The 26,492-nt window shown below is 29.2% G+C and overlaps 1 protein-coding gene across 1 annotated transcript in view; it reads right to left on the reverse strand.

Moving 5' to 3' along the window:
- LOC123294804 (lachesin-like) overlaps window positions 1-26,492 on the reverse strand; it is a 551,245-nt gene that overhangs the window by 123,488 nt on the left and 401,265 nt on the right. Inside the window, exon 3 of the mRNA XM_044875995.1 lies at window positions 22,624-22,846. Coding sequence (XP_044731930.1) covers window positions 22,624-22,846 — 223 coding nt within the window. The remainder of the gene's footprint in view (window positions 1-22,623; window positions 22,847-26,492) is intronic.

The raw sequence follows: 26,492 nt of genomic DNA on the forward strand, positions 1-26,492 counted from the left end.
CGTGAGGGCGCCAATTAGGCGGAAATTTTATAATATGTGTACAAACTATACAATAAATGTCGGTCGGTAATGCAGAAACCTATAAAGTCATTTACATATGTACTATACTTTATTAGTTATGTATGTGTCACATGCTTGTGTTATGTGATAAAGAAATCAACACTGACTATGCATGGTATTTCAACAATTAACTCAGTCAATTGTTTGTTTTCACTTGTTTCTAAGTTTAGTTTAGGTGGGTGGGTTTCGTGTACGTTTACAGGTCCCATCAAACAAGGAGTGAGTTTCTACGTACTTTGACCCGCTGAATTCGAATTTTTGCTCATCGCTCAGAGTGGGGAAAACATTGTAATAGACAAATTAATTGTTTATACGGCCATAGCTACTAAACTATTGAAAATTTTTCGAAAATATTTTATTCTACACGAAAAATTAAATTTTTTTATGCGTCTTGGTACAAATAGAACCGGAGATGTGGTTAAAACGATAGTGCATAAGGTTTGAGACGTCCGTAAATTGGCCAATAAATGATAGTTTTGTACTATTAGGTGTTCATTTTAAAGTTATGAGTCTATATTTTAATGTTATGCACATAAAAAGACATTTATGCAATAACCACGAAGCTTGCACGATTGTAAGTATTAAATATTATAATTTCTCTGGCCTGCTATTAGTTTATAAGTCGAAAGCGAGCCGTTAGCAAAAGAAAACTCTACATAAATATATATTTGTTCTAGCTTAAGAATTTTTTTTTATTTTTTCAAATATCTCTTATTAAAACTTGAGGTAGATTTTTTTTATATCAACGACCGTATCATTGAAGATCTACTGTTATATAGAAAAACGTAATCGCATTACATTGGTGTAATCAATGTTGGGCCATAACTGGACAAAAACTTAAAAAATGCATTTTCTCTTAATTATAATACCAGGTTCAAAGTATTATCGCTAATCATAATACCAGGTTCAAAGAAAAATGTATTATTTTAATAATATTTACTAATTTCATCAAACCAAAAAAAAAACCGTTAATATTAATTTAGTTTTTAGTGTTTAGTATTTGGTAGGAAAAGCACTACATTCCCGAATGACTCGGCTGGCGCCTCAGCCAGCAATTGGTGGAGTCCGGGAATGTGCTTTTCTTACAAAAAGCATATGCTTTTTTCCTCGAAATTGTTAAAGAATAGCGATTTTTGCTGACGCCTCAGCCAGCATCCATAATAGTCCATTAATGTGCTTTTCCTAGAAATACAGCACATGCTATTTATACTAAAATTGTTAAACAGTAGCTTTGATATCAGAAAGTTTTTTTTCTGGAATAAAATGGATATTGTACAATTGCAATAAGTATAATAAACAATATATAAAATGACAAATGAATAATCGAATGAGGTGCAACGGTACGGGTAAATTACATTTGCTGGTTTAGTACTTTCTCGTACTATTACTTGCTTCATTGCTGGGTACAAACTCAAAATGTTTTAGTTTTTGGAAGATATCGATTTAGAAGTAAAAGTTTTAAATGTCTCTGAATAGTTTGCAAAAATGTTTCAAACAAAAGTTTCTTGACTAAGAGTTGTTTAGGAATCTAATATGAAAATATGAAAAGGAGATATTTAGGAATCTAATATAAAAAAGAAAAAAATTATAAAGTTCTCGCTTTACTCTATAATTAAGAACTGGACTAAACAAAAAAACAAATAATAATAATAGTAACACCTTTTGTTTCGTTAAAAATATATAATATTAACGGACACATAATCTTGTTATGCTTAATCCTTTTTAACACTAGCTAACTGCCAGAGCTAATTTTAATAGTAATGGATAATGAAATCAATACCTATTATAAACTATGTAAATATTGTATACCCTAGCATAAATAGGTTATTTAAACAATTATCTTTGTTAGTTTTGATCTTTCTTGTTATATTTAAAAAACATCTAATGTGAAATAATACTGAGGTTTAAATTTTCATTCCCTTATTGTAAAATTCCCAGTGGAATTCTATACAGGTTTTTTTATTATTTTAGTAAATATTATGTAAAAATATAAACTCTGTAAGTATAATATTTAATATATAGATAATATAAATATTTATATTTTATTATAGGAATAAAAATACACCGGCTGTATCATTGAAATTGCAACACAAATTTCATTTGAAATTTTTTCACAGAAATAAGAAAGTTTGTTTAATAATGAATGTTATTTATATTTTCATTTTTTTTAATGTATAATTTCATTTGTTTAAATGAAATTTATTGTTGATTATCATTTTCCAAAATTTTTATACTTATAATTTTATATCTTACGATTTCTTCGAAATTGGAGTTTTCAAAAAAAATTTGTTAGTTTTTCCATTAAGGCAATCTTTAGGGTGTGTTATACTCGTTTTCTATCTCGTGCTATTATCAGAAAATGAAAATACAAAAATATATATTTGAAATACAGACAGGTTTTTGCCTTTCGTATCTACCAAAAAAAGAAATGTCATATTTTTCAGTTTCAGCTTTTAAAGGAATCGTACAGATGGTATGAATCGTACAGGCGGTATTAATCCTTTGAATATGATATAAAAAAGGTTTTGACTGCAAAAAGGAAGGTGAGATACAAAAGCAGATTGCATATAATGTTGCAAATAATCTCATCTCAGAGATACAATTAATTTGACGGTTTAAAAGCTTGAGAATTAAAAAAAAAAACTTAAAAAAAAAAAGAAAACCGACTTCAAACCGTTTCCTTTGGCTGATACCGATTCCAGGTAATAATTTTAACATCATTATATTATCGCTTTTCTTTTGAAGTCGGTTTTCTTTTTGTTAAAAGTTGTTTTTTTTTAGAGATTTTAAGTGAATCTGAAGTACAATTACTACTAGTCCTCTTGTCGTGCAGAATTAATACAAATTTAAGGTTTCTATCGTTTTCTCATGGATGCCGTTGTCAGAACTGAACCAAAATGAGACCACACGGGAAGCACCAGCTTTCAACAAGATAAAGAATAATCAAAATCGGTTTACGCAGTCGAAAGTTCTGAGGTAACACACATTAAAAAAATACATTCGAATTGATAACCTTCTCCTTTTTTGTTTGAAGTTGGTTAAAAAGCAAATAATTCCAAAGAAAATGAGCACTCTATATAAAAATTTATTTCTAGAATGCCAAATATACAGTTTTTTAAGTATTCAACGCTGTCTAATAATAACACCTCACCGATATATTATAAAAAAAATTTTCCTGATTTTCAACTATATTGCTGTTTTTTTTATAAACATTTGGGAATTGTTTTTTATTGCTTTTGTAGTTCAGTTGAAAAAACACCAACTCAATTGCTCTCTACTGGTACACGCATATTACTGGCGCATGCATATAATATACGCACAGCTACCGTCAAGGAGGAGTACTCTTGTTTTCCTGCAGTTCTAAAAAATAAATGTGTTATGTAGGTGTTTATGATTTTTTTATTACGATTCATCATATCCAATTCAGACAAATTGATCTAATGCGACGCCTTTTGAGGGTAGGAGCCGTTCTTTTTTAACCACAGCAATAACACAGTATCACGGTAAAGAAAATTAATATTTGCACAGGTACATTTCTACTTTATGATATCTACTTTAATTCTCATACTTTATGATATTCACAACCAGATTCTACCATGTTGTTTGTGTTTTATTTATTTTTATTTAAAAAACTACAAATTTCTAATGGAGTATGTTTTTCAAATATAATTTATTCCTAGGAAATTATTTTATTATATACTTAAACAAGAATTGTGAATACTTCGATATCCAAAATTATAATTGTCATTTAACGATAATAGTTCATTAAACGATCATTCCATGTCAGTAATAACATATTCGCATAAAAAGTAACATGAGGTTTATATTAGTGCAGAATCAGCTTTTGGAACATACAGCTCTAGTTTGTATCTTGCCAGATGGCTATGGCTATTCAAAACAGAAAAGATACCTCTTAACAAAATTGGCAGATTCCAAGATATAAATACACAGTTAATGGCATTTACTTTTTGCGTAATATTGTTTTCGTGCTTAATGACAGATGGGCAAACGGAAATGAATCAGTTGGTGATTTTATAAAAATCAATACAAATTTATTTTGGTAGTATCAATATATTTAGGCGTTACAAACTTGGGACTGAACTTATTTACTCTGATATATATATTTAAGTTAATTTTAATTTATTCACTTAATGGTTAATTTGATCATTTTTTCATTTAAAGAATATGAAATCATTTCTTCATTAAAAAGAATAAATAGAGAACGTATTCTTTCCTCCCGTATCCTCTTTAAAAGTAATCGCAATATAGAAAGTGTCAACTTTAAAGGCAAAGCCGCTGAGACCGCCCTATACCGCCCCCATAACAACAACTTCACGCCGACTCTTTGGACAGGTAGCTTGACACCACGGGCGTCCATAGCTCCGCATTACAACCAAAAACAGTCTATTATGTAAAAAAGCAAAAAAACGACATCTCTGGATATATAGAAGAAAGCGGTCGTTTTGGGTGACGAATATCTTAAACTTTTTAATTTTTCTGTTAATTTGACTCTAATTCGAATGAAAAAAGGCTATTCATTGCCTGAAGTTTTTTAGGGGAGTTTTGATTAAGATATTAAAATAAATACGATACTAGATTATAGTCTGTGTCTTATTCAGATATATAAACTATAGTACAATGAATAAACTCACCCTAACTTGACAAATGATTGGTTACCCAGATAAATTTTTCCCTTTTTCACCGACTGCAACTCTTACTTCTGCGTAAAAAGTACCCAATGTTCATTCCCAAGATCCATTCATATCCTAATCGCAGAGTATCGAAATTGGTTCAGAAGTTTAGGCGTGAAAACGTAACAGACACACAGGCAGGCAGAGTTACATTAATATTTGTGAAGATTAAGTTAAGATTAATATGTTGAATATTTGTGTAGCCAGTGTATGGATAACCAGATTAGTTTTGAGGGTATATATAATATTATATAAATATTATTATTAAAAACTAACATTAAAATAAAACAATAAACTTTAGCTTAGAAAAAATTTGTTGGTTGGTCTAGGACAATATTCAAATATTTAAAAAAACATAATTCAAAAATATAATATAAAATATCTTGTACAAAAACCCACACTACATGTTCTGTATATATGTATAAAACATATCACAATTCTATTTCAAATGTATTTTTTTGTTTGCCACATTTTTGTGACAAAAATGTGTACAAATAATAATAATACCTTACACCAGTTTTGTAACAATACAAGATGGACCACAAAATCTGACTTACAATTACTTTGACGTAGGAATGGCTTATTTATTTTGAAATGACGTATTATAATTTGTTTTAGAAACCAATGACAAACCTATACCTTTTATTTAATAAACTGTCTTAACTTCAAAAGTCGGAATTCAAAACGGTAGCTTTGCTTTTAATTACTTGTTTAAAATGACTTATCACATTTTATGTACACTAGCTTATAAGACGTCTCAGCTGTGTAATGGAATGTATAAAGTGCAGTGTGCCGGAATTAGATGTATCCATTTGACCACATAAGGGATACACAGACTAAAAGAAACTTTATCCTGTGCTTCGAAAACTAAGACCTGCTTTACAGGTAAAAATAAATAAATATTGACCTTTTCGAAAATTTTTGACGAAGTAATCTGCTACAGTCGCGCATGCTATGTTCAACAGAGAGGATGTTGTTGTGGTAAAAAAAAAAGTGAGTTTATAATGTAGTAAAAACAAGTGAAAACAAACAATTGACTGAGTAAATTGTTGAAATACCATGTATAGACCGTGTTGATTACTCTGTAGCATTACACATACATACATGTCACGCATATATAACTGATATTCCCATATAATTCATACTATAAAATTTGCGCAAAATTTGCGCTCTCACGGGTAAAAAGTGATGTTTACGAAAAAATGTTTCAAGCAGAAGTTGTTAATTTTTTTTAAGCAACATCTTTTACATTTAAACATTTGTTCCATCTCTAACGGTTTACAAGATTGATCCTACTGACCCGGGACCCAATTGAACCATGTTGCCCATTTACGAACTTGACCTCACTTTTTACGTCCTCAGCGCTATAAAAAGCTTGATATCTCTTTTCGTTTTTGAGTAATCGTGATGACTGACCGACATACAGCCAGACAACCGGAAATGGACTCATTAGGTGATGAACACCCATACCAAAATTTTTTTCGTAGCATCAATATTTTTAAGCGTTACAAACTCGAGACTAAACTTAATATATGTAATTTTAATATATACATGGTATAAAAATTATATGATTCTTTTTACTATTTGTTTTTATAGCATTGATAAGGGTGACTTTTTAAATAAATAAATCGAGTCTAGTTCAATTTCTTGTATTTAGGCGAGCTATATTAGAGTCATTGACAACGCAATGTCGCAAATTGTACTAGCTACATCACTAAGTATTCTAAAAATCGACAACCGCGAAGAAATTCTATAATGTATAAATTCTAAGCAAACATTTCTTTGAGCTTTAGTACGAATTGATTAATAAAGAAAATATGTAAGAGTCCAATATTTGATATAATTATATGTAATATTGTCTATTTTAGTTTTAGCAAACCTATCTGTATTTTATTTTACTATTTTACTCTGTTACGATATAATACTGCCACTGTGTTTTTTTTCTTGTTTGTGACAACTTTGATAAATATCAACTGAGGGTGTATTATGGCTGTATTTTGCAAAAACGAAGTGAGAAAAGGTGAAATTATATTATTTATATAACAAAAATAATATAAAATATTACTTCAGTCATTCAAAAAGAATTTTTATATTTCACGCTTAGATTTTTTTTTTTTCAAAAATAAATACTTTATGTTTTCTATGAAATTGAACAAGAAGTAAAAAACTTTACAGTATGAGGTATCTGAGGTATTTGAACATGAGGTATTTCTTATAATTTTCTGTTTTTCAATTAATTCAACTAAGTTCTAAGCAAGAAACTTAAGAAGTTTATAAGTAGTTGAATTACTTTGGAATAGAGTAGATGTCCGAGTATACAAATATAAAGTGGTTAATCCGAAGTTACTTAAATCGTTCTAACAATATACTTGCACGACAATTGATTTGATGTCATCGAACTCATACAAATTAAAACCAATTAGGTTGTTGAACAAAAAATAAATAAAAAATTTATTAATTATTTATTATTTCAATTCTTTATCATAAATAATATAGAACTTCGTAAACTTTTTTAAGAGCTATGTTTGTTTACTTTAGTTAATTAATATGAATAGAATACACAACAGAATTCACAGATTACAAACATTATTTAAGAAAAGTGTGCCATATTCTTGACGTACAAATGTTATAATACAAAAGCCTATGTATAAATATATACATATAAAATTAAAAATCATTAAGGTATGCGATTTTTTACGTATTGAAAAGTTTTTTAAAACTATGCGTAACTTGAAAATTATTATGGACAAGTGAAAACAAACAATTAACTGAGCTAATTGTTGAAATACCATGTATAGACAGTGTTGATTACACATTTATTTGTTTTAATTACGTCATGTAAGAAAGAAAGATAAACAAAAAAACACGTACATACCTATTTGTTATATTTACCCTCACGGGTAAACAGTGAAGTTTACGAAAAAATGTTTCAAACAAAAGTTGCTAATTTTTTACAAAGAACATTTTTTACATTTAAACTTTTGTTCTATCTCTAACGGTTTGCAAGATAGATACTACGGACCCAATCTTGACCTATGTTGTTCATTTACGAACTCGACCTCACTTTGTTCGTCCTGAGCATGGTATGAAAATTTCAGCTTGATATATTTTTTCGTTTTCGAGTTATCGTGCTCACAGGCGGACGGACGGACGGACAGACAACCGAAAATGGATTATTAGATGATTTGATGAAACTTTACCAAAATTTTGGTTGAAGCATTAATATTTTTAAACGTTACAAACTTGAGACTTAACTTAGTATACCTTGGAATGTATTACATATATGCTTAAAATAATAATAAAAAATAAAAACTTATTTGCGAAACTTATATGGTTTTTTTATAAAACTAATACGCGATTTTTTCATTTTTGTCAAAATTTTGTTTACCAACTCAATTCGAATGCAATTTCGAGTACAATTTTTTGGTAGCTTGAATTTGAAGTGTGATTTAACTGTAAACTCTGGAAAATATTTTTTTAATGCTTTCAATTGTATGTGGTATTATGAAACAACTTGTCCGCTGATCAATTATGCGGATCAGATTTTCTCAATGATCACGGATCAGACATGCGGAACCGGATGGTAATACGATCGATAAGTAGTTAAGAATATTGTTTTTAATGATCCTAGATGTTCCAAAACTGGTGTATAAATGTAAAAGTTTACGCAATTTTAGGAAAAAATTTGAGGGAATTTAAAAATTTAAGTTTTTTAAATTTAAAAATCATCATTATCGATTTTAAAATCATTGTAATCGGGTCTCTAAATTGAAAACCAAATTTGGGAAATGGCGTATTCAAAAAAAATGCCTTGCGGTATATAGGCATATTTTGTACATTCTGTATGTTATTATTTGAATGGAAATTCTCAAAAAAGTATTTTCAGGCTGTGTATATTGATTTGAAAGAAAAATAATGGATGTCATATTATTGAGAATTCAAAAAGAGATTATAAAGCAATGTTTTACGTGGCAGGTAAACCTATGAGATCGGCGTGTGATTCATTTTTGATAAGAAAGTCGATGAAAGTATGAATGAATTAATAGGGTAATTTTGCCTAATGCGTCTAAGAGATTAGTTACAAAAGCTATTTGAAATTTTGGGCACGAGATAAGTCACCATAAATTCAGATATGTTGGGCAAACAAATTAAAATAGACGCATTTTTTCGGGGCTCCAAACAATCTGAATGAATCAAACGTATGAATCATCAGCGTAGACTATCTAACGAATATTAAAAACGACTTGCGATGCCTTATCCTAGTTTGATTTTTTTAATCGTCGGATTTTTTTAACAATCCTTGGAAATAAGTTTTGATTTGTAACACAATCATCAAAATATTTATATTCTTCCCTACTTTTATTTTAAAGTTTCATCGATATTACCCCTTGGTCGGTTGTAACGGTAACTGACGAGGCAAAATTATATAATACTTTTGTTCTGCTTTTATTGTCAGTCTGTCTGCCTTCTTGTTTCCCATCACCTGAATGTAGCTGATTTTCTATCGTAGACTGACTGTGCGGTAACGTATCCAAGATGAAATTTTTTGGCAAGACATCACTAGTATGTGGTCAACGGTGACGCAAAAATGTATTCGAATTATAGAAAATATTTTCTGAAAATTATAGAAACTTTTTACTAAAACAATAACTTTCATAATACCTGCGGAGACTGCGTAAATGACCTTGGCAGTTAAACATGTAGCGTAATCAAAGTTTAAAAAAAATAATTTTCAAAAACCCACATCATACACATCAAATAGAAGTTCTTAGAACAGACACAGTGGTTATCTTACTAAATATAATTTCAAGGCTTGCACAATTTTCATCTAAATTCCATGAAAAAATGATGTATGTTCTTCATCTCATGGTATAAAAAAATTGTTTGTCATATATGCAGTAAGAATATTTATTTCTTTACCTCTTCCATTCGTTCCCCAAACACTGTTACTTGTCAAAAATGAAATAACATACACTCATAGTATATGTTTGGGTAAAGATATGTAGCTTTATTTTCATAAAATTGTACCAACTTATTACTACAGAGTGTACAAAATAAGGCATGCAAAATACATCAATTTTTTTTGTATCGAATAGATTCTGTAATCGTTGAATTAGTCTACCCAACAACAACCAAAAAATATTAAAATTTCTTTATTTTTCATGCCATTTTCTCCATACGATTTTGTTCCATTTAATTCCCCAGTATAATTTTTTATCATTGTGATTTAATTCTGAACGATACCTTTATATATAAAAATGAAGTCCTTTTTCTTTTTTGTTGTGTTAAGTATTGAGAAGGTTTGTATGAAAGAAAAAATTAAGTAAGTTGTGTTGAACATTAAAAAAAATTAAAGAAAGGTATTAAATGCAACAAATGGTGGAAACGCATATAAACGATGTGTTACATTACATCTTCCTATGTACTATGTATTTATTTGCGCTCCCACCATAAATGTCAAGAATTGTGAACTGGTATTTGAATAGTACATATTGAGGTATTATTTATTATTATTCAGGTATTGTGAATTAGTATTTATGCTTCTACCACATTTATCTAGAATTGTGAACAGGTATTTGAATAGTAGTAATTTCATGTTTTGTGAATGGGTACTTATTAGAGCTATATGCAATTGCAGCAAGCTCCACTGCCGAAGACTTCAGGCAGGCTAATGACCGAAGGCCTGTCCAAGAGATAGTAATACAATTTGTGTTTAGTGGGCGAGCTAGGGTGGGCTTGCGAGTGGTCTTAATGGTCATAGCTGGCGGACTAAGCATAGTATAGCTATTAATGAACTGGATCTGCGATTAATGAATATTAATTATCGACAAGCAATAGTTATAATTAAATAAATTGTAAGTGAAACGAAGTTCACCGAATCATCTAGAGGTATCGATATCGAATTCAATATTCACGGTTACAACAGAACACCGTCTGTCGGGTTAGCTAGTAATATATCATTCTTAACAATTTGGTTAAATTCTGAACTATATTTCCACCTTCGATTCAATACTTCTTAACTTGAAAAAAAAATCAAATTAAACTGGATTTAACTTTCAGAACCTTCTTGGAAATTTGATGGATACACAAGTTGGTTAATTGAAGGAATCAATTGTCAATGAAACTATTGGTGGTGGTGAATACTACATTTTGCACACAGGTGTTGTTATACCTGTAATTGAATGCATGATTTAATTTCCTAATTTTTTTTTAATCTTTAGAAAATAGTTGGTCATTAGGTTTTCTGTTTGAAAAAAAAAGAATTGATAAACACTATTATCAGGATCTCAAATGTCCAAATAAGTCTCAAAAATGGGAATTTAGAAAGCTATAGAAACCGAAAATTTTGCCTTTACCTACCAATATTATGATACATTTTCTGAGGGGTATAACGAATCAACATATTTTTTTTATAAGTCTAACACTTACTTTAACCAATTACTTAGTTAAGATTTGGCAAAATGGATGTCAATTTGTTAAAAATATTTTAAATATCTATCTCAAATTCAAGCTGGGAGGCCGGAGACAAGTATGCAACCAACTTTTTACACAATTATGCAACTTTTAAAACAGAAGAAGGATGAAGGATGAGGATCTAGGCAAGAAATTGAATAATCAAAAATAGCATGGAGAAATTATAAAAAGTTACTGTAGATTCATTATGCCAACTGCAGCGTTGAAAGACAAACGCTCTAATCTTATAGGATGTAGGTCCGGGTGCAGTAGAGATACAGGTCAAGAAGATCCGTGCAAGATGCTGCAATTGGAACAGAAGTAATGACTTAATTTGTGAAAATCGGGGCTGTATTATGGAACTGGGTTCTTTGAGCTAATGGAGAGAGCCTTTAGTGGGCCAAGCAATTAAAAGTAACCTAACCTAACTATCTAGTTTGTTAAGGTTTGACAGATTTTACGTAACGAATTTTTGAGAAAACAACATCTTCGAACATTCTGTAATATGTAAAGAAAAAAAAAACTATAACTATATCCACCATTTCGCATTTTACTTCATTTTAGTATTTTTAAGAGGTACTTATCTAAGTATACATATTTTACCTTACCTGGTAGGTTTTATACAATCACCAGTGAATGTTATATTATCTTGGTGTGTCTACAAATATGCAATATTATAGGTGAATGGTAAGAATTATGCTATGTACAGAGTGGATCACAGGAGTCTGCGATTTTGAAAATGCTGTTAGAAAATCACATAATTTTTTTCAAATTCACTGATCGGCAAGATTTTTGCCAAATTGGGACAAAAGTATATTTATTACAGTTTTTTTGCTACAAAATTCGAATTTGGCTTCAAAATTTTTCTACATAAGTTCTTTGAAATATTTTTACCTTAAAAAAGAAAACAACCGTTTTTTTTATGGTCTAGATTGGTTTCTGGGAAGAAAATCTTTCTGGTGTAACATGGCTTTGAATAAAGGAAGAAATCGTGATTTTTTTATATTTGAGGTTGAATTTCTCGAAATCGTGATAATATATTAAAAAAACCATCGGAAAAACAAACCATTTATCATTATTCATGTTATTTTATTATTGCTCCGTGCGGTGGCGTTACGTCACTGTCGATTGAATTTGTAGTTAAGAAAAACCATTTTCAATTGTAGAATTACATGAAAAATCATTAGAAAAAAATTTTAATTTTCTTATTAATTTTTAGTAATGTTTTGAAATAAATAAAATAAAAAATATGCAACTTCTCCATTCCTTAAAAGTTTTAATTCCAATAAAATGACACAGGTTTAGCTGTAAAAAATTTTGCTGGCGTGTATTGACACCGCTTGTCCCGTCCGTTCTTTGAGTGCTTAGGTATTGTCTTGATAAAAGGCTTTTACCGTGTAAGCGCAAGGATAGAATATCTATCACTCTATTGTGACTGAATGAATGATAGAAAAAACGTCGTAGAAGAATGAAAACCACGATCTATTGCCCTTCAATACAATCTACCTAATTGGCAATTTTTATTAAAAATTCATTTTTTTCGATACTTTTCGATTTTCTTGAATGATTTTTCATGTAATTAAAGGTCGCAAATATTTAATTTGAAAATAAATAACTCGATTTCTTAACAGAATTTTCAAAATAGTGCACCTGTTTGCCCTACTTTATACATACTTCAACTTTACATATATATATGACATAAACAAATTACACGCTTTTGGAACTAGTACCTATAGTGAACATAGTTTTGGTTGTATATTGTGCGGGTACAGTAACATATAAAAATATTTAATCATATGAAAAATTTAATAAAAATACTTCATCTTCTTCTAGTAGAGTGATAAAAAATAAAGCTTTATATAAAAAAAATAAATAAATTTGCATGTTTTTATATTCTGATAGTGATATACAAGAAAATATTTTATGATGGGTGCATTGTGTTTACCCAACCAAACGTCTTTAGTTGTTATTGGAAACATTTATATACATCAATCGTTGGTTTAATATTGTTTTTGAACGGGTAATGATTTTAACGTATATATTGAGGATTGATTGGAAAAATAAATGTTTGCATGGGATTTATGTATCTACTGTAAAGTTTTTGTTTTGTAACACCTCCAAAATGATTTTTTCCAAAATGACCGCCATGATTTGACATGCTAATATCATTAAAATCCCCTTGCCTCGATGATAAAAAATTTTAGTCCATTATTTCACAGGACACTGATTATCAAATGAAACACTTTTCTGTTTGTTATATTTTTACATCATGCTTGCATCATTTGACAAAAACGTATTTGTTTTCCAAAATTATACTTTGAGTAGATAACGAACACCAACACACACATCTAATAGAATATTATGCGTCCGAAAAAACTGTCAAACCAAATACGAGTTAATCTACTCCATGCATGAGGTTAGATGACTTCACAAAGGAGTAAATTCACCTGTGAAGCACAAAATCTAGGGATAAGCACAAGGAAAAGCATGAGAAATATCAATTTTCAATTTTTCAAACAATTAAGAAATTAATACTTAGAACATATTTTTTTTATACCATGCATATATCAAGGTATGCTAATTTTAATCCCGAGCTTGTAAATATTGATGCTTTAATCAAAATTTTGGTATAGGTTATATCTTCATAAAATTACCTAATAAGTCCATTTACGGTTTACCGTCTGTTTGTCTGTCTGTGGACACGATAACTCAAAAAGGAAAAGAGATATGAAGGTCAAATTTTTATAACATGCTCAGGACATAAATAGAGACGTTGAGTTCGTAATTGAGCAACATAGGTCAATTAGGGTCTTTGATCTGAGGGTCCATCTTGTAAACCGTTAGAGATACAACAAAAGTTTAAATAAAGAATAAACAACTTTTGTTTGAAACATTTTTTCGTAAACTAAACATCATAATTTATTCACGAGAGCGCGTTTTAAGTACTTGACTGTGATCTTGGAGAGGATATCTTTCCTTACATACATGACGTAAAAACTGTCGATACATGGTATTTTAACAATTTACTCGGTCAATTGTTTGTTTTCACTGGTTTTTACTTCAATCTTTACTAGCTGAAACAAAACTTCTAATTAAATAATAAGCCCCCCAATCAAACCACTAAAATAATATTAGCCTTAAAACATTTAAATTCGTTAAAAAAAGTTTGGATTTTTTTTGTACGATAACCAATTTAACCATCATACTATTTTCAAAATGAGATCATTTTTCTATCTATAAAATATCCAAAGTGGAAAGTTTGTGACTAATACAACTTATACACATTTTTGTTAAATCCAGTAAATATTATTTTACAAAATATATGTATAAAGTTTAGAATAAAATATGTACATTAGAAACCCATATATTCGAAAGAGTATTATGACATAAGCATTCAAGTTTCTGGGATACCTTAGTTGTTGTTACTGTTGATACTGTTACTGTCGACGACTTTATAAAATATTATTAAGTCAAAAAGTTTATTTGAATACCTATACTTTTTTTAAATTTTATATATACAGGTATATTTTATAAATAGGGTAAGATGAATTATGTAGAGTACAATATCGTACCTCGGTTTATTTTTTTAATTATATAAACATATTGTTTCTTTATATAATAAAGCCTAGAATCTCACTTGTGGGACAAATGCCACCTCTTAAGCAAAGGCATGGGCAAACACATTCCCAATCATGCGTTTACCTGTAAACCATTTGCACTATTTGACGGGTCTTTTGGCTAAACAGTGGCCAAACAGAGCATTTTAACTCCAAAGATATTACGTGGTAACTGATACATGTACAAGGGGTTATATAATTGACTGCAGTACTCTTAACATTCTAAATAAGTTCTTAAATGAAAAAAAAGAGACGAAGGAAAAAGCTCTTTACGAAATTTCGATCTGAGGCCTAGTTTCTGAGATAATTTACCAAATCAATTAATATATTTATGCAATGACAGAGCATTCAGATATAGAAGGATGTCTTTATCGTGATTGGGTGGGGTTTAAAAAACAATAAGACTACAATTATTGCTGTCTTTATCGTCGAATTTAATTATCAAATAATCTATCTCACTTTTTTAAACTTTTATTAAACCTCAGCAAGTAATTACCATGGTGTGTAATAGTACACAGGTTATTGGGTAGGGTTTATTAAAAATTTAAAAAAGTGTGATAGATAATATTATAATTAAATGCAACGAAAAAGACATAATTGTATTGCTAAGTGCTCTGTCATTGGCTAAATTTATTAATTGATTTGGTTAATTATCTCGAAAATTAGCCTCCAGATCGAAATTTGATAATTTTTTTGTTCGTCTTCCTAAGTTAAGATCTCAGCAGTCAGCTATATTTTGAACTTGGAAAAATTTCTATTATCCATGTTATTAAATGATTGGGATGGGGATTTTATCAGGAACTTGGACAATGAATAAAAACAAATGTTAAATTGTCAAATGTTGCAACATTTGAAAATTTAACATTTGTTTTTATTCATTGTTCAAGTTCCTGATAAAATCCCCATCACAATTATATATAGAAGCTATAAAAGTGCGTTAAAGAGCTTTTGTCGCAGAAGTTTTTTTATGTTTCTGATTAGCTTTTCATGGACACCGGATTTTTTCAATGGAAATTACCATCATTGGAAAAATTGTTACTTGTAAGATAGAAATTATATAAAGATAAAGTTAAGTTATTAGAAAATTAGAAACGTAGGCAATGATTGTCCGTCCATATGCATTTATCTTTAAGTGTTCAAGTATTCAACATTGATTGTTGAATAGAGCACTATAAGATAAATTAATGAGTGAGGCATGGTACATTTTGATACACACTTCATATGCCCTATCTCACACGTGTTTATCTATAGTTCTATAATAAATAAATTTTGAAAAGAAATTCATAATGTTGAGGAATAACAGTGCTATAAACAAAAACAATTTTATTGTGGTATTTAATTAAAGGCTTAAAGAACGCATAAATGAAAATTGTGGTTCAAGGTACTACATCTTCTCCTACACATTTAGTATATGACTACTACCTATGTCACTTGCCAAAATAGAAAATATGGTGGGGAATATAATGTTATTGTTTGTTCTTGTTCTTGTTGTTATTGTTAGTTTAAAAGGAAGAACTAAACATTTATGTACAATGTGTCACATTAATCAGGTTTGACAAGTAGAGGTTTTAAATCCGTAAAACAATAAAGTTTTTTCGAAGTTAAGAGTCGGAAACTATACGAGATGAAGAATGATTAATCAAACGATTTATTTGTTGATTATTATTCAGTTTTTCAAATGTTACCACACTGCTCCCTGGTGGGTTCCAATTGAATCCGTAATAACGTAAACAAAACTTGAAAATAAGCTATTTTGATTGATTATAGATATCAATAGGTACACATTACAGTTTTGAAATTGCAAGGCTTTGTCGCTGTAATATTTTCCGAAAGTCACATAATTGTACTCTGTTCAAAAAAAAATGTTTTGAAGACCGAAAACCCGAGCTAAAAGATTTTAATTCATATTAAGAAGGCAAAAATATCTAAATCTTTCATGAGAGATTCGAAGAAAGTTCTTTTACTAGAAGTTAAGAAATATTCTCTCAAAATCTAGTTTGTACAGTTTTTAATGTTAAAAAATAGCTTTGTTTTTTGATGAATTCATCCAATTATTTGTTTTTTTTTTTTTAGTTTATTTAATATATTAATATCGTAGTGAAATGAGGGTTTTTATAATGCGAAATAACACACAGAAAGATGAATATGTTGATTGAATACTTTATTAACTCCCGAACTAAAAAATGGGTGTTCGCAATGCGTGTGTTTCTGTCTGTGTGTCTGTCTGTCTGTGGCATCGTTGATTTTAATTTTTTTGATTTAGTTTGAAAGGAAATTTAACGGAGAGTATTCTTTGTTTTAAGGGAAAGTGTAGGGTCCCATACTCTAAAATAACAAAAAAATTTACTTCGATATTCAAATGGTTTTAAGGAGAAAGGTAATTTAATGGAGAGTGTTCTTATATATGTTTCAAGTGGGAGTTTAGGGTTTCTTGCCCGGAAAAATTGTTGAAACACCATGTATAGACAGTGTTGATTACTCTGTCACATTACACATGCATACGTGTCACATATATATAACTGATATTCCCATATAATACATACCATACAATTTGCGAATAATTTGCGCTCTCACGGGTAAACAGTGAAGTTTACGAAAAAATGTTGTTGTTTATTTCTTGATAAGGAACATTTTTTATATTTAAACTTTTGTACTATCTCTAACGGTTTACAAGGTGGGTCCTACGGACCCAAGACCCAATTAACCTAAGCACGCTATACAAATTCCAGCTTGATACCTCTTTTGATTTTTGAATTATCATGATGATAGACGGACAGTCAGACGAAAGACAAACGACAGACAGACAGACAGACAAACGGAAATGGACTCATTAGGTGATTTTATGAACACCTATACCAAAATTTTGGTCATAATATCAATATTTTCAAGCGTTGCAAACTAGGGACTAAACTTAGTATACCTTAGTATATTTCATATACATATGGTATAAAACTACTATTTTCTGTTAACAAAAAAGTGAAAAATCTGTTCCAATTGATTTCATCTTTGTAAATTAAATTGGTCAATCTCATATTTTTCCTAAAATAATATTCCAAGATATTTATGTGGTAGCAAATAGTTTGTGGTAGCGTGTATTTGTGAACCCTGTATTCAAACTAGGTACTTTTATGTGTATAGCATTCAACTAGGTTTGTCCACACTCAATTTTCATAATAATAATAATAATAATAATATGTTTTTAGAATGAAAATATTTTTATTATTATAAATATTTTTATTTTATTCTAAATCATGCACACACTATTGCAAAATTATGCTTTATAGGTTTATAAAAAGCTTGATAGGAATATTTTTTATTCTGTCAAAAACGTCGATTCTGGTGAATTATTGGTAAAATCAACAGCCATTACTTCAAAACATTTCGAAGTAGTAAATCTCTTCATAGCGAAACTCTATGGAGAGAATTCTGCTATACCATAATCCACTTATTTGTTGATTCTTGGTCTCTTTTTCTGCGTTTCTAATATTTATGTCATTAAAAAATGTGATATTTATTTCAAAAAATCATCACAATTGACAATCATTGCTTTTTTACTTAACATTAGGTAATGTAATGAGAACATATTAATTTTTGCAAAGAAAATCATTTTCATGTTTTAAGTATTGACATTAGTATGTCTTATTTTTTTTTTTTTTTATTCTGTCCAAAAACCTTCTATCACACTTGTGACTGTATCAACTTATGCCTTCAGCAGTTTTTACCTTATTTTTTATCATGTCCTTAATGGTTACTATTTGCATTTTAATTAATAAATAAGTACAAATGAAATACACCGACGACAGAACACAGTTAAATTTGACAGATATGCACCCAGCTGTTTCACTGAACTGACAGTTTTTGCCAATATGACATCACATCCAGCCTCGCTCGTGTTTTAGATCACATGATATACAGTTTTAAAATTATGATTTTTAATTTCAATTTAATAAAACAATTATATGCTTTTATGACTCCAAATAAGTATATTTCTATATTAATTTTAATTTTTATCAAATTTCATAATTTATATTAAACTACCAAAAATACCCTATTGCAATGGGTATTTAAGATTCCAAATATTGGATTTGATTCCAAGACTTTTTGAGCCAATTTAACACTTTGTTTAATCATATTGGCATAAATTATCGAAAATACTTCATAAATAAAATCGTTCAATATTTTCAAATTATGAAACCATAATTTTACAATATCTTGTATAAAACTTAAATGTAAATACAAATCCACGAATGTTGTGTTATATAGGTAGATACATTTTTCCCGAATATTACATACATATTCTATTTCTCATCTACCTAGATATTTTATACAGAAAAATATCATATACGAAAAATATTAGCATCATCAACGTACAACAAATTGTTTTTTGGTTTATAAAAAAAAAAAAAAAAAAAAATATTATATTAAAATTTGAAAAAAAAAACAAATTTGTATAAAATATTTCTATGGGTATATTAAAAAATAAGATATTTTCCATTATGTATAGCGTATGAAAGTTTATTTATATTCAAGATTATGTTGAAGTTTGTTTTATCATTTTTAGTGTAAGCGTACTACTTTTTTAGAAATAAATTCGTTACAGGGTAAACTCAGTGGAAATTAGGCCGACAAACGGAGCACAAATGTTGGGTAAAAAATCCAATAGCTGAATGTTTGCCGGTGAAGAGGGGTGGGGTTTTAAAGGAATGAAAAACGGTTTTTTGCGATTTAAGGCGTTAATACTTCCTATCAAAAAAAAAAAAAAAAAAATAATAATAATAAAATAAAATAAATAAATGTACTAGTTCTACTCAGTAAAAGAAGTCTAGAACATATTCTCATCATTTTTTTGTATAACCTCTTAATTTTCGAGCAAAAACCGTTTTTTTGGTTATATAATTTGGTACAATTGAATCTATTTGTATTCCTGATAGCCAGGTTTTTTTTATTTTTTCAAAGTTCAGTAATTTCTGCGTAATTGGTAAAATGTCCTCTTTCTAAAGTGGCTATAGTAATATATTTTTATTTTTTTATATGAATTTTGATGTCTTTACGAAGAAAGTGACTGTCGCAGAAATTGACTATCGTTAAAAAACCTTTTTGAGCGACTTTAAAAAGAGATCTCTTTTATCAATTTCTCAGAGACTACTGAACTTTCTGTTTTTAGATGTTTAAACGCAGTCCTTTTTGCGTTCTCTGTTGATGACGTATAAATATGTGAGCTGTCAGTTGTTGACAGTTCAATTTACTGTTTATAACAAGTATAATACCATACAAAAAATAATTAATTAATACCATACAGTATGTCAAGAAGTCTGGCAAGCCACACACCTATGACGTCACGATTGTTTTGGAAATTTGAAATTCTCCCAGTGAATGTGTACTTTTATTAATTAATTTTAAGTAATTAAAAATATATCAATTACTAAAATAATGTAAGGGTAGGAGGTAAAACCCATTTTTGTGTAAGATTTTATGAGTTGAAATTTAATATGTGTAGTCCAGACGACGATTGATTATCTGAATTGATATCTAACTTTTGGTGTAAATTTATTTTCTTGAATACTGATTGAAAACTAGTCGAATATTATTTTATAAGTGTTGTTCGTTTATAAATTCTTTAAATTCTTTAAATGATTTATGTTTACTAACTTTAAAATTATTTAAAAACTTTTAATTACAATTTAATAATATCCCGAAGACTAGAGAGTACTCTAATATGAATAATATAGAGATAATCTATATCTGAAATGCAATAAAAGAGTGTATAAAACCTGAATTATCTGCTAAAGAAAAAAAAAATTAATTTACATCAAACTGTGACTACCGTGAGTGATTAACCACTATTATTCTTATATTTTCAAAAACCCGCAATAAAATAAAAATTACCAACGTAGAGAAGTTTTCTAGAGAAAATTGAAAGCTTCATACCAGACTAGTAACTGGCTTGTTGATGTTGTCTTATGGCGTTCACAGCGTCTACAGTAATTTAAAATTCGACAGTAGGCTGCCATATTGAAACAAATAATACAATTTTATAATCTATAATATAACAAGTGAAAACAAACAATTGACTGAGTTAATTGTTGAAATTCCATGTATAGTCAGTGTTGATTTCTTTATCACATTAGACATACAAACATGTGACACATACATAACTGATAATCAATTATAGTACATATTATAAAATTTCCGCCTAATTGGCGCCCTCACGGGTAAAGTGATGTTTACGAAAAAATGTTTCAAACAAAAGTTGTTTAATTTTTGATAAGAAACATTTTTTACCTTTAAACTTTTGTTCTATCTCTAACGGTTTACAAGATGCGTCCTACGGACCCAAGACCCAATTGACCTATGATGCTCATTTACGAACTTACGAGTACGCTGTAAAAATTTCAGCTCGATATCTTTTTTCGTTTTTGAGTTATCGTGTCCACAGACGGACGGACGGACAACCGGAAATGGACTAATTAGGTGATTTTATGAACACCTATGACAAAATTTTTTTCCTAGCATCATTATTTTTAAGCGTTACAAACTTGGGACTAAACTTAATATACTATGTTTATTTCATATATACATGGTATAAAAACTAATCGCTGAATGTGTTGTTAAGCGCAAATCTCGAGAACAGCTGAACCGATTACGCTAATTATTTTTTTAAAATATTTCTTGAAGTACGAGGATGGTTCTTACGGAGAGAAAATTTTAAAAGTTGCCTGAAAAAGTCTAAAAACAACACTCTTCTATCTTCCCATACAGAAGATTCGAAATAAAAATTAAAAGTCAATTTGAACTTTTCTACCATACCATAAAGTTTAAGTGTTTTTAGAAGGGTTCCTAGATAGCCCAAAAATTGAGTGACGTTAGTATCGTATAAATATTAATGTCAATATTTATCAATAATAATATTTAGAATAAGTAAAAATAAAGCAAGTGAAAACAAACAATTGAGGTAATTGTTGAAATACCATGCATAGTCAGTGTTGATTTCTTTATCACATTATACATACAAACATGTGAAACATACATAACTGATAATCAAGTATAGTACATATTCTAAAATTTCCGCCTAATTGGCGCCCTCACGGGTAAACAGTGATGTTTACGAAAAAATGTTTCAAACAAAAGTTGTTTAGTTTTGATAAGGAACATTTTTTAAATTAAAACTTTTGTTCTATCTCTAACGGTTTACAAGATGGGTCCTACGGACCTAAGACCCAATTGACCTATGATGCTCATTTACGAACTTGACCTCACTTTTTACGTCCTGAGTACGCTGTAAAAATTTCAGCTCGATATATTTGATCGTTTTTGAGTTATCGTGTCCACAGACGGACGGACAACCGGAATTGGACTAATTAGATGATTCTATGAACACCTATACCAAAATTTTTTTCCTAGCATCATTATTTTTAAGCGTTACAAACTTGGGACTAAACATAATATACTATGTATATTTCATATATACATGGTATAATGAAATATAATAAAAGTACCTAGGTATCATAATAAAAAATCTGAAATTGTAATTTTCATTGTGATTTTTTAGTGACTATAAAAAGAATTGTTAGTGTTTTAAATTTTTTTATTTTTTGACATAATGTAATTGTAATAAGTTGACTTAATAACTTTCTTTTTTCTCATTTAGCTTACTAGCTGACTTGACGGTGTCCCTAATAGCAGAATAAGTATTAAAAAAAGAATTGACTGTTAGGCTGTACGAAATTCACCGGATCAGCTAGTATAATGTATAAAATTATGAAATTATAAAATTAGAGATAATAAATGTTAAATTGACTTACCAACAACAGTTAAATGCACAAAATGACTTAAATGTGGCGTTGTGCTAATTTGACATTCATATATACCAGTATCACGATGTTGTGGATATTTAATTTGTAATGTCCAATCATCTGTGGCTGGTATATGAATTGCACGAAAACGTTGATCCGATGTATATGTGTATTGACCAACTGTTAATAAATGTACATCACGATGTCGAACCCATGATACTTGGTGAGCATTCTGTAACAAAAATATAAAAGTAAAGTCAACAGGCGAACCAGTAGATTTGATATCAACGTGAAGCTTAGCTTTCATTTACGGTACCAAGTATTACAGTATCGAATATTTTATCTATTTTGCAATGCATAGCGTTTACTACAATGCTGATATGGTATAAAGATGGACACTATAATATCTATGTTATGTAGCATAAGTAATATTACAGTATTGAATGAAACATTTTAGGCCCGACGCCTATAATGCATGACTTGTCCGTCATAACTCTTGCTAGTGTTACTATTCAGTCAATTAAGTACTCATGATGTTGTTCACCCTGATACTGACCTGGTTATATCCATAAAAAATTGTTTAGCGTGTAATGTCTGGATGTCAATGCGAAACGTCGACTTCATTGATACAAATTTTATCTTAGTGTCATTGGAATGTTAGAGAGGCTATTGTTCTAGGCAATCTTTGAGAAAAGCGGATTTGTACATTCAGAACTTAAGGTGACAGTTTAACAGTGTTTTAAAGAAGAATCACACATCTCACCCTACATTTTTCTTCTGATGATAGAAAAGGTTATAAACTTTTCATGGACCGAACGGTATATTATCCAGGAATGGTAAGAACCGGAAAAAATCGAATCAATGCTGGATAATAATTTATTTGAATGAATTGGTCACACCCTGAGAAAAATAGCTAATGACGTTACTACTTTATTCAGTGACGCAAAAAAAAAAAATGACAATGGACGTTTCAAAAAAATGCCCAAGAACTTCAAGTATATACTACTCTAAAAATATAATTTGACATAAAATCGTATTATTATCAAGCTTTTAAAATTTATACGCTTTTGTTCGATAAATTCTTTCGTTTAACCTCTGTTTCGGTTGTTTTTCATACAGAGTAGGACAAAAGTTCCATGTTTCTTGAAGTGCCTACTCGACTAATATAAAAGTTAGGGGTGAGTTGTTTGTATCAATACATTTATAAAATGACAGTTCATAATTCTTTTTCAGTCGTTTTGAAGGTGTTCTTATCGTCATGGGTGCTAGAATTACGGATATTCGAGTATAATTTTTTTGTTTAAGTTAATGAGTTATTGGCTCCAGTACGGTATGGTGTGAGTTTTCTGGATATTCAATATCAATCAAATTGACTCCCTCACCATCTTACGTTGGCTTAATGAAAAAAATATTATTTAGAATAGAAGAATATACCTCGGATTGGAATAAAGTTATTTCGATTGATATTGAATAACTGATGGAACTCACTATGTAACTGACTCGCCCCGTCGAATAAAATAATCATAATTGAATATTTGTTATTGAAGCACCAACTCTGATGTAGATTCATGATGACAACTGGAAAACAATTGTTTTGAGTTCAGAAATTGCATTGCAACAAATCGCAGAGCTCTTCTTAGAATATTATTCGAGAAACTTCAGACTTAAATTGGTTTTTATACCACACATTTTTGAGATAAAAATGAAAACTTAAGGTAAATCTAACAAGAAATTAATAAATTATAGATTAATGTTGGTTTTATATCTTGAAAACTTAATAAAATATGCATAGAATATATTTCACATCCTCTGAATATTAGCTTGTTAATGTTTCAATATATTATGAAAACACCAAGTCTCCAATATTTCCGTTTCCTAATTATTGATATTTTATCAGTTAATGTTTTATAAATACATAACTATGTATATACTGATAGTTCAAAGATAAATATTTGCTCGAAGCATATTTCAAATAATAGTAAATAAATTAATTGTACCTAGGTATTTTGTATGTGTCAAATTCATGTATTGGTTCACTTTATATAATGTACATTCGTTGTAATGTGCTTATGTAACGGGTGCGTCATACACGCTCATCCCGATAAATAGAACAACTGGGTTGATCAGGATTTTTTTGTTGATGATGTCCAGAGAAAAATTCTCAGCATTCGAGACAACATTACAAGTCCCCAAAGTAAGACTGTGGCCACTATAAATGAAAGATAAATAATTAAATTAATGCATATGAGGTGAGGTAAATCCAAGCAACATCACTGGGCATTACTTCTTGAAAAGAGTTTCAAATGACCGAGTTTCACACTAGGTCATTTTATATTAGTTAACAGTGACTGCTCAAAAATTGAGCGAATGAGAACCAATTATTTTGGGTACAAAGTTGAAAGCTTTCATGTGGAAAATTTTAAGCTTCTGTTACGTGCCACATATTATAGGTTTGACTTTTTGACTGACAAGATCAAGTAATTTTAACCTTTTTGCTCATGATTTTTTTCAAACTTTTACAAGATTTTATTTATTTCACTTTTAGTTTCACATGTCCCGTTGTCTGTATGTAATCAAATCTTGCAAGTCAAATTTAATCCTCTTCCCGGTTTCCAATTGAGTTGAATTTTTGCATGCATTTAGTTAAAAGTTTAAATAAAAAATACTTTATAAAGCTTTTATTGTACTAAAAAGGTAGAAAATAATTTTTTTGTAGGAGTCACTGATACATGACTATTCGTAAAAGCTTGAGGTGGCAATATAAAAATTGTTTTGCAAGATTCCACCCGAAGAACAGAGTTACATACAAACATAGAGGTGCTCTGAATCATTATTGATATTTTATATCGAGCACCTCAAACATACAAATAGTCATGTATGAGTGATTCCTAAAAAAAATATTTTCTACTTTTTAGTACAATAAAAGCTTGTCCTTATAAAGTATTTTTTATTTAAAATTTTTTTCAATATATGATAAACAATGAAACCAGTATTCTACACACAAATATATTTTGTGTTGTTGCTTTTATTAATATATCCTTTCAATCTACTTTTCCCATCTTTGGATTGTTATAAAAAATTACATTTTTGTAATATCAAATACAATTGGAAATATACTCAATTTGATAAAAAGAATTTTTACAGCAGATACTAAACAAGAGAGGTGAAACAAAACTAACATTCTTGAAACACACTCTCGAAAAGTGCCATCAAATTAGCAATGCCCCTGGAGACTAAAAGTCAGGGGAATAGTTATGATAATAGCTATTATGATAGCTAATTTATATAGCTTATGGTTACTTATAAATTTACTATAACGTCCATAAATGTTACTTTGAAAGGATTAATGGCTGCAATTCTAATGGTGACAACTCAAGTTTATTATTTTCCATCAAAATTTCTACTATAAAAAAAAAATGAGTAGCATTAATTTTGTGTGTTAAGACGGTTCTATACTCATTTTTTAAATTGCGTGAAATCATTTTTTGATTGGCGCGAAACATTGTAATTTTTTTAAGAATCCTGTTAAATATTCATCAGTGGAAAAAAACTTAATATAATATTAAAATAAAGTTATAAAAAAAAGTGCTTTTATAAATTGTTTTTTCCACCACGCCAATCAAAAATGTGTAGAGTACAGCCTTAAATGAAAATTTGAAACCAAAATTTTGTGACTCGAAAAATATCCGGTATATTATGTTCTGTATAATATGTTGGTTGATCACGTATAGAATGGTAACATTGCACAACCATACAATCAACTATATTCTATCTAAATATATTATAATGATGACGAACGGTTTGAATTGTTTTTGAAATAAGCGTTTCTGCTGTTTGCTTAATTATAGAATTTACATTTATATATTGTAATATACATT

The sequence above is a fragment of the Chrysoperla carnea genome, chromosome 1, assembly GCF_905475395.1.
Source record: "Chrysoperla carnea chromosome 1, inChrCarn1.1, whole genome shotgun sequence".
Classification (NCBI taxonomy): Eukaryota; Metazoa; Arthropoda; class Insecta; order Neuroptera; family Chrysopidae; genus Chrysoperla; species Chrysoperla carnea.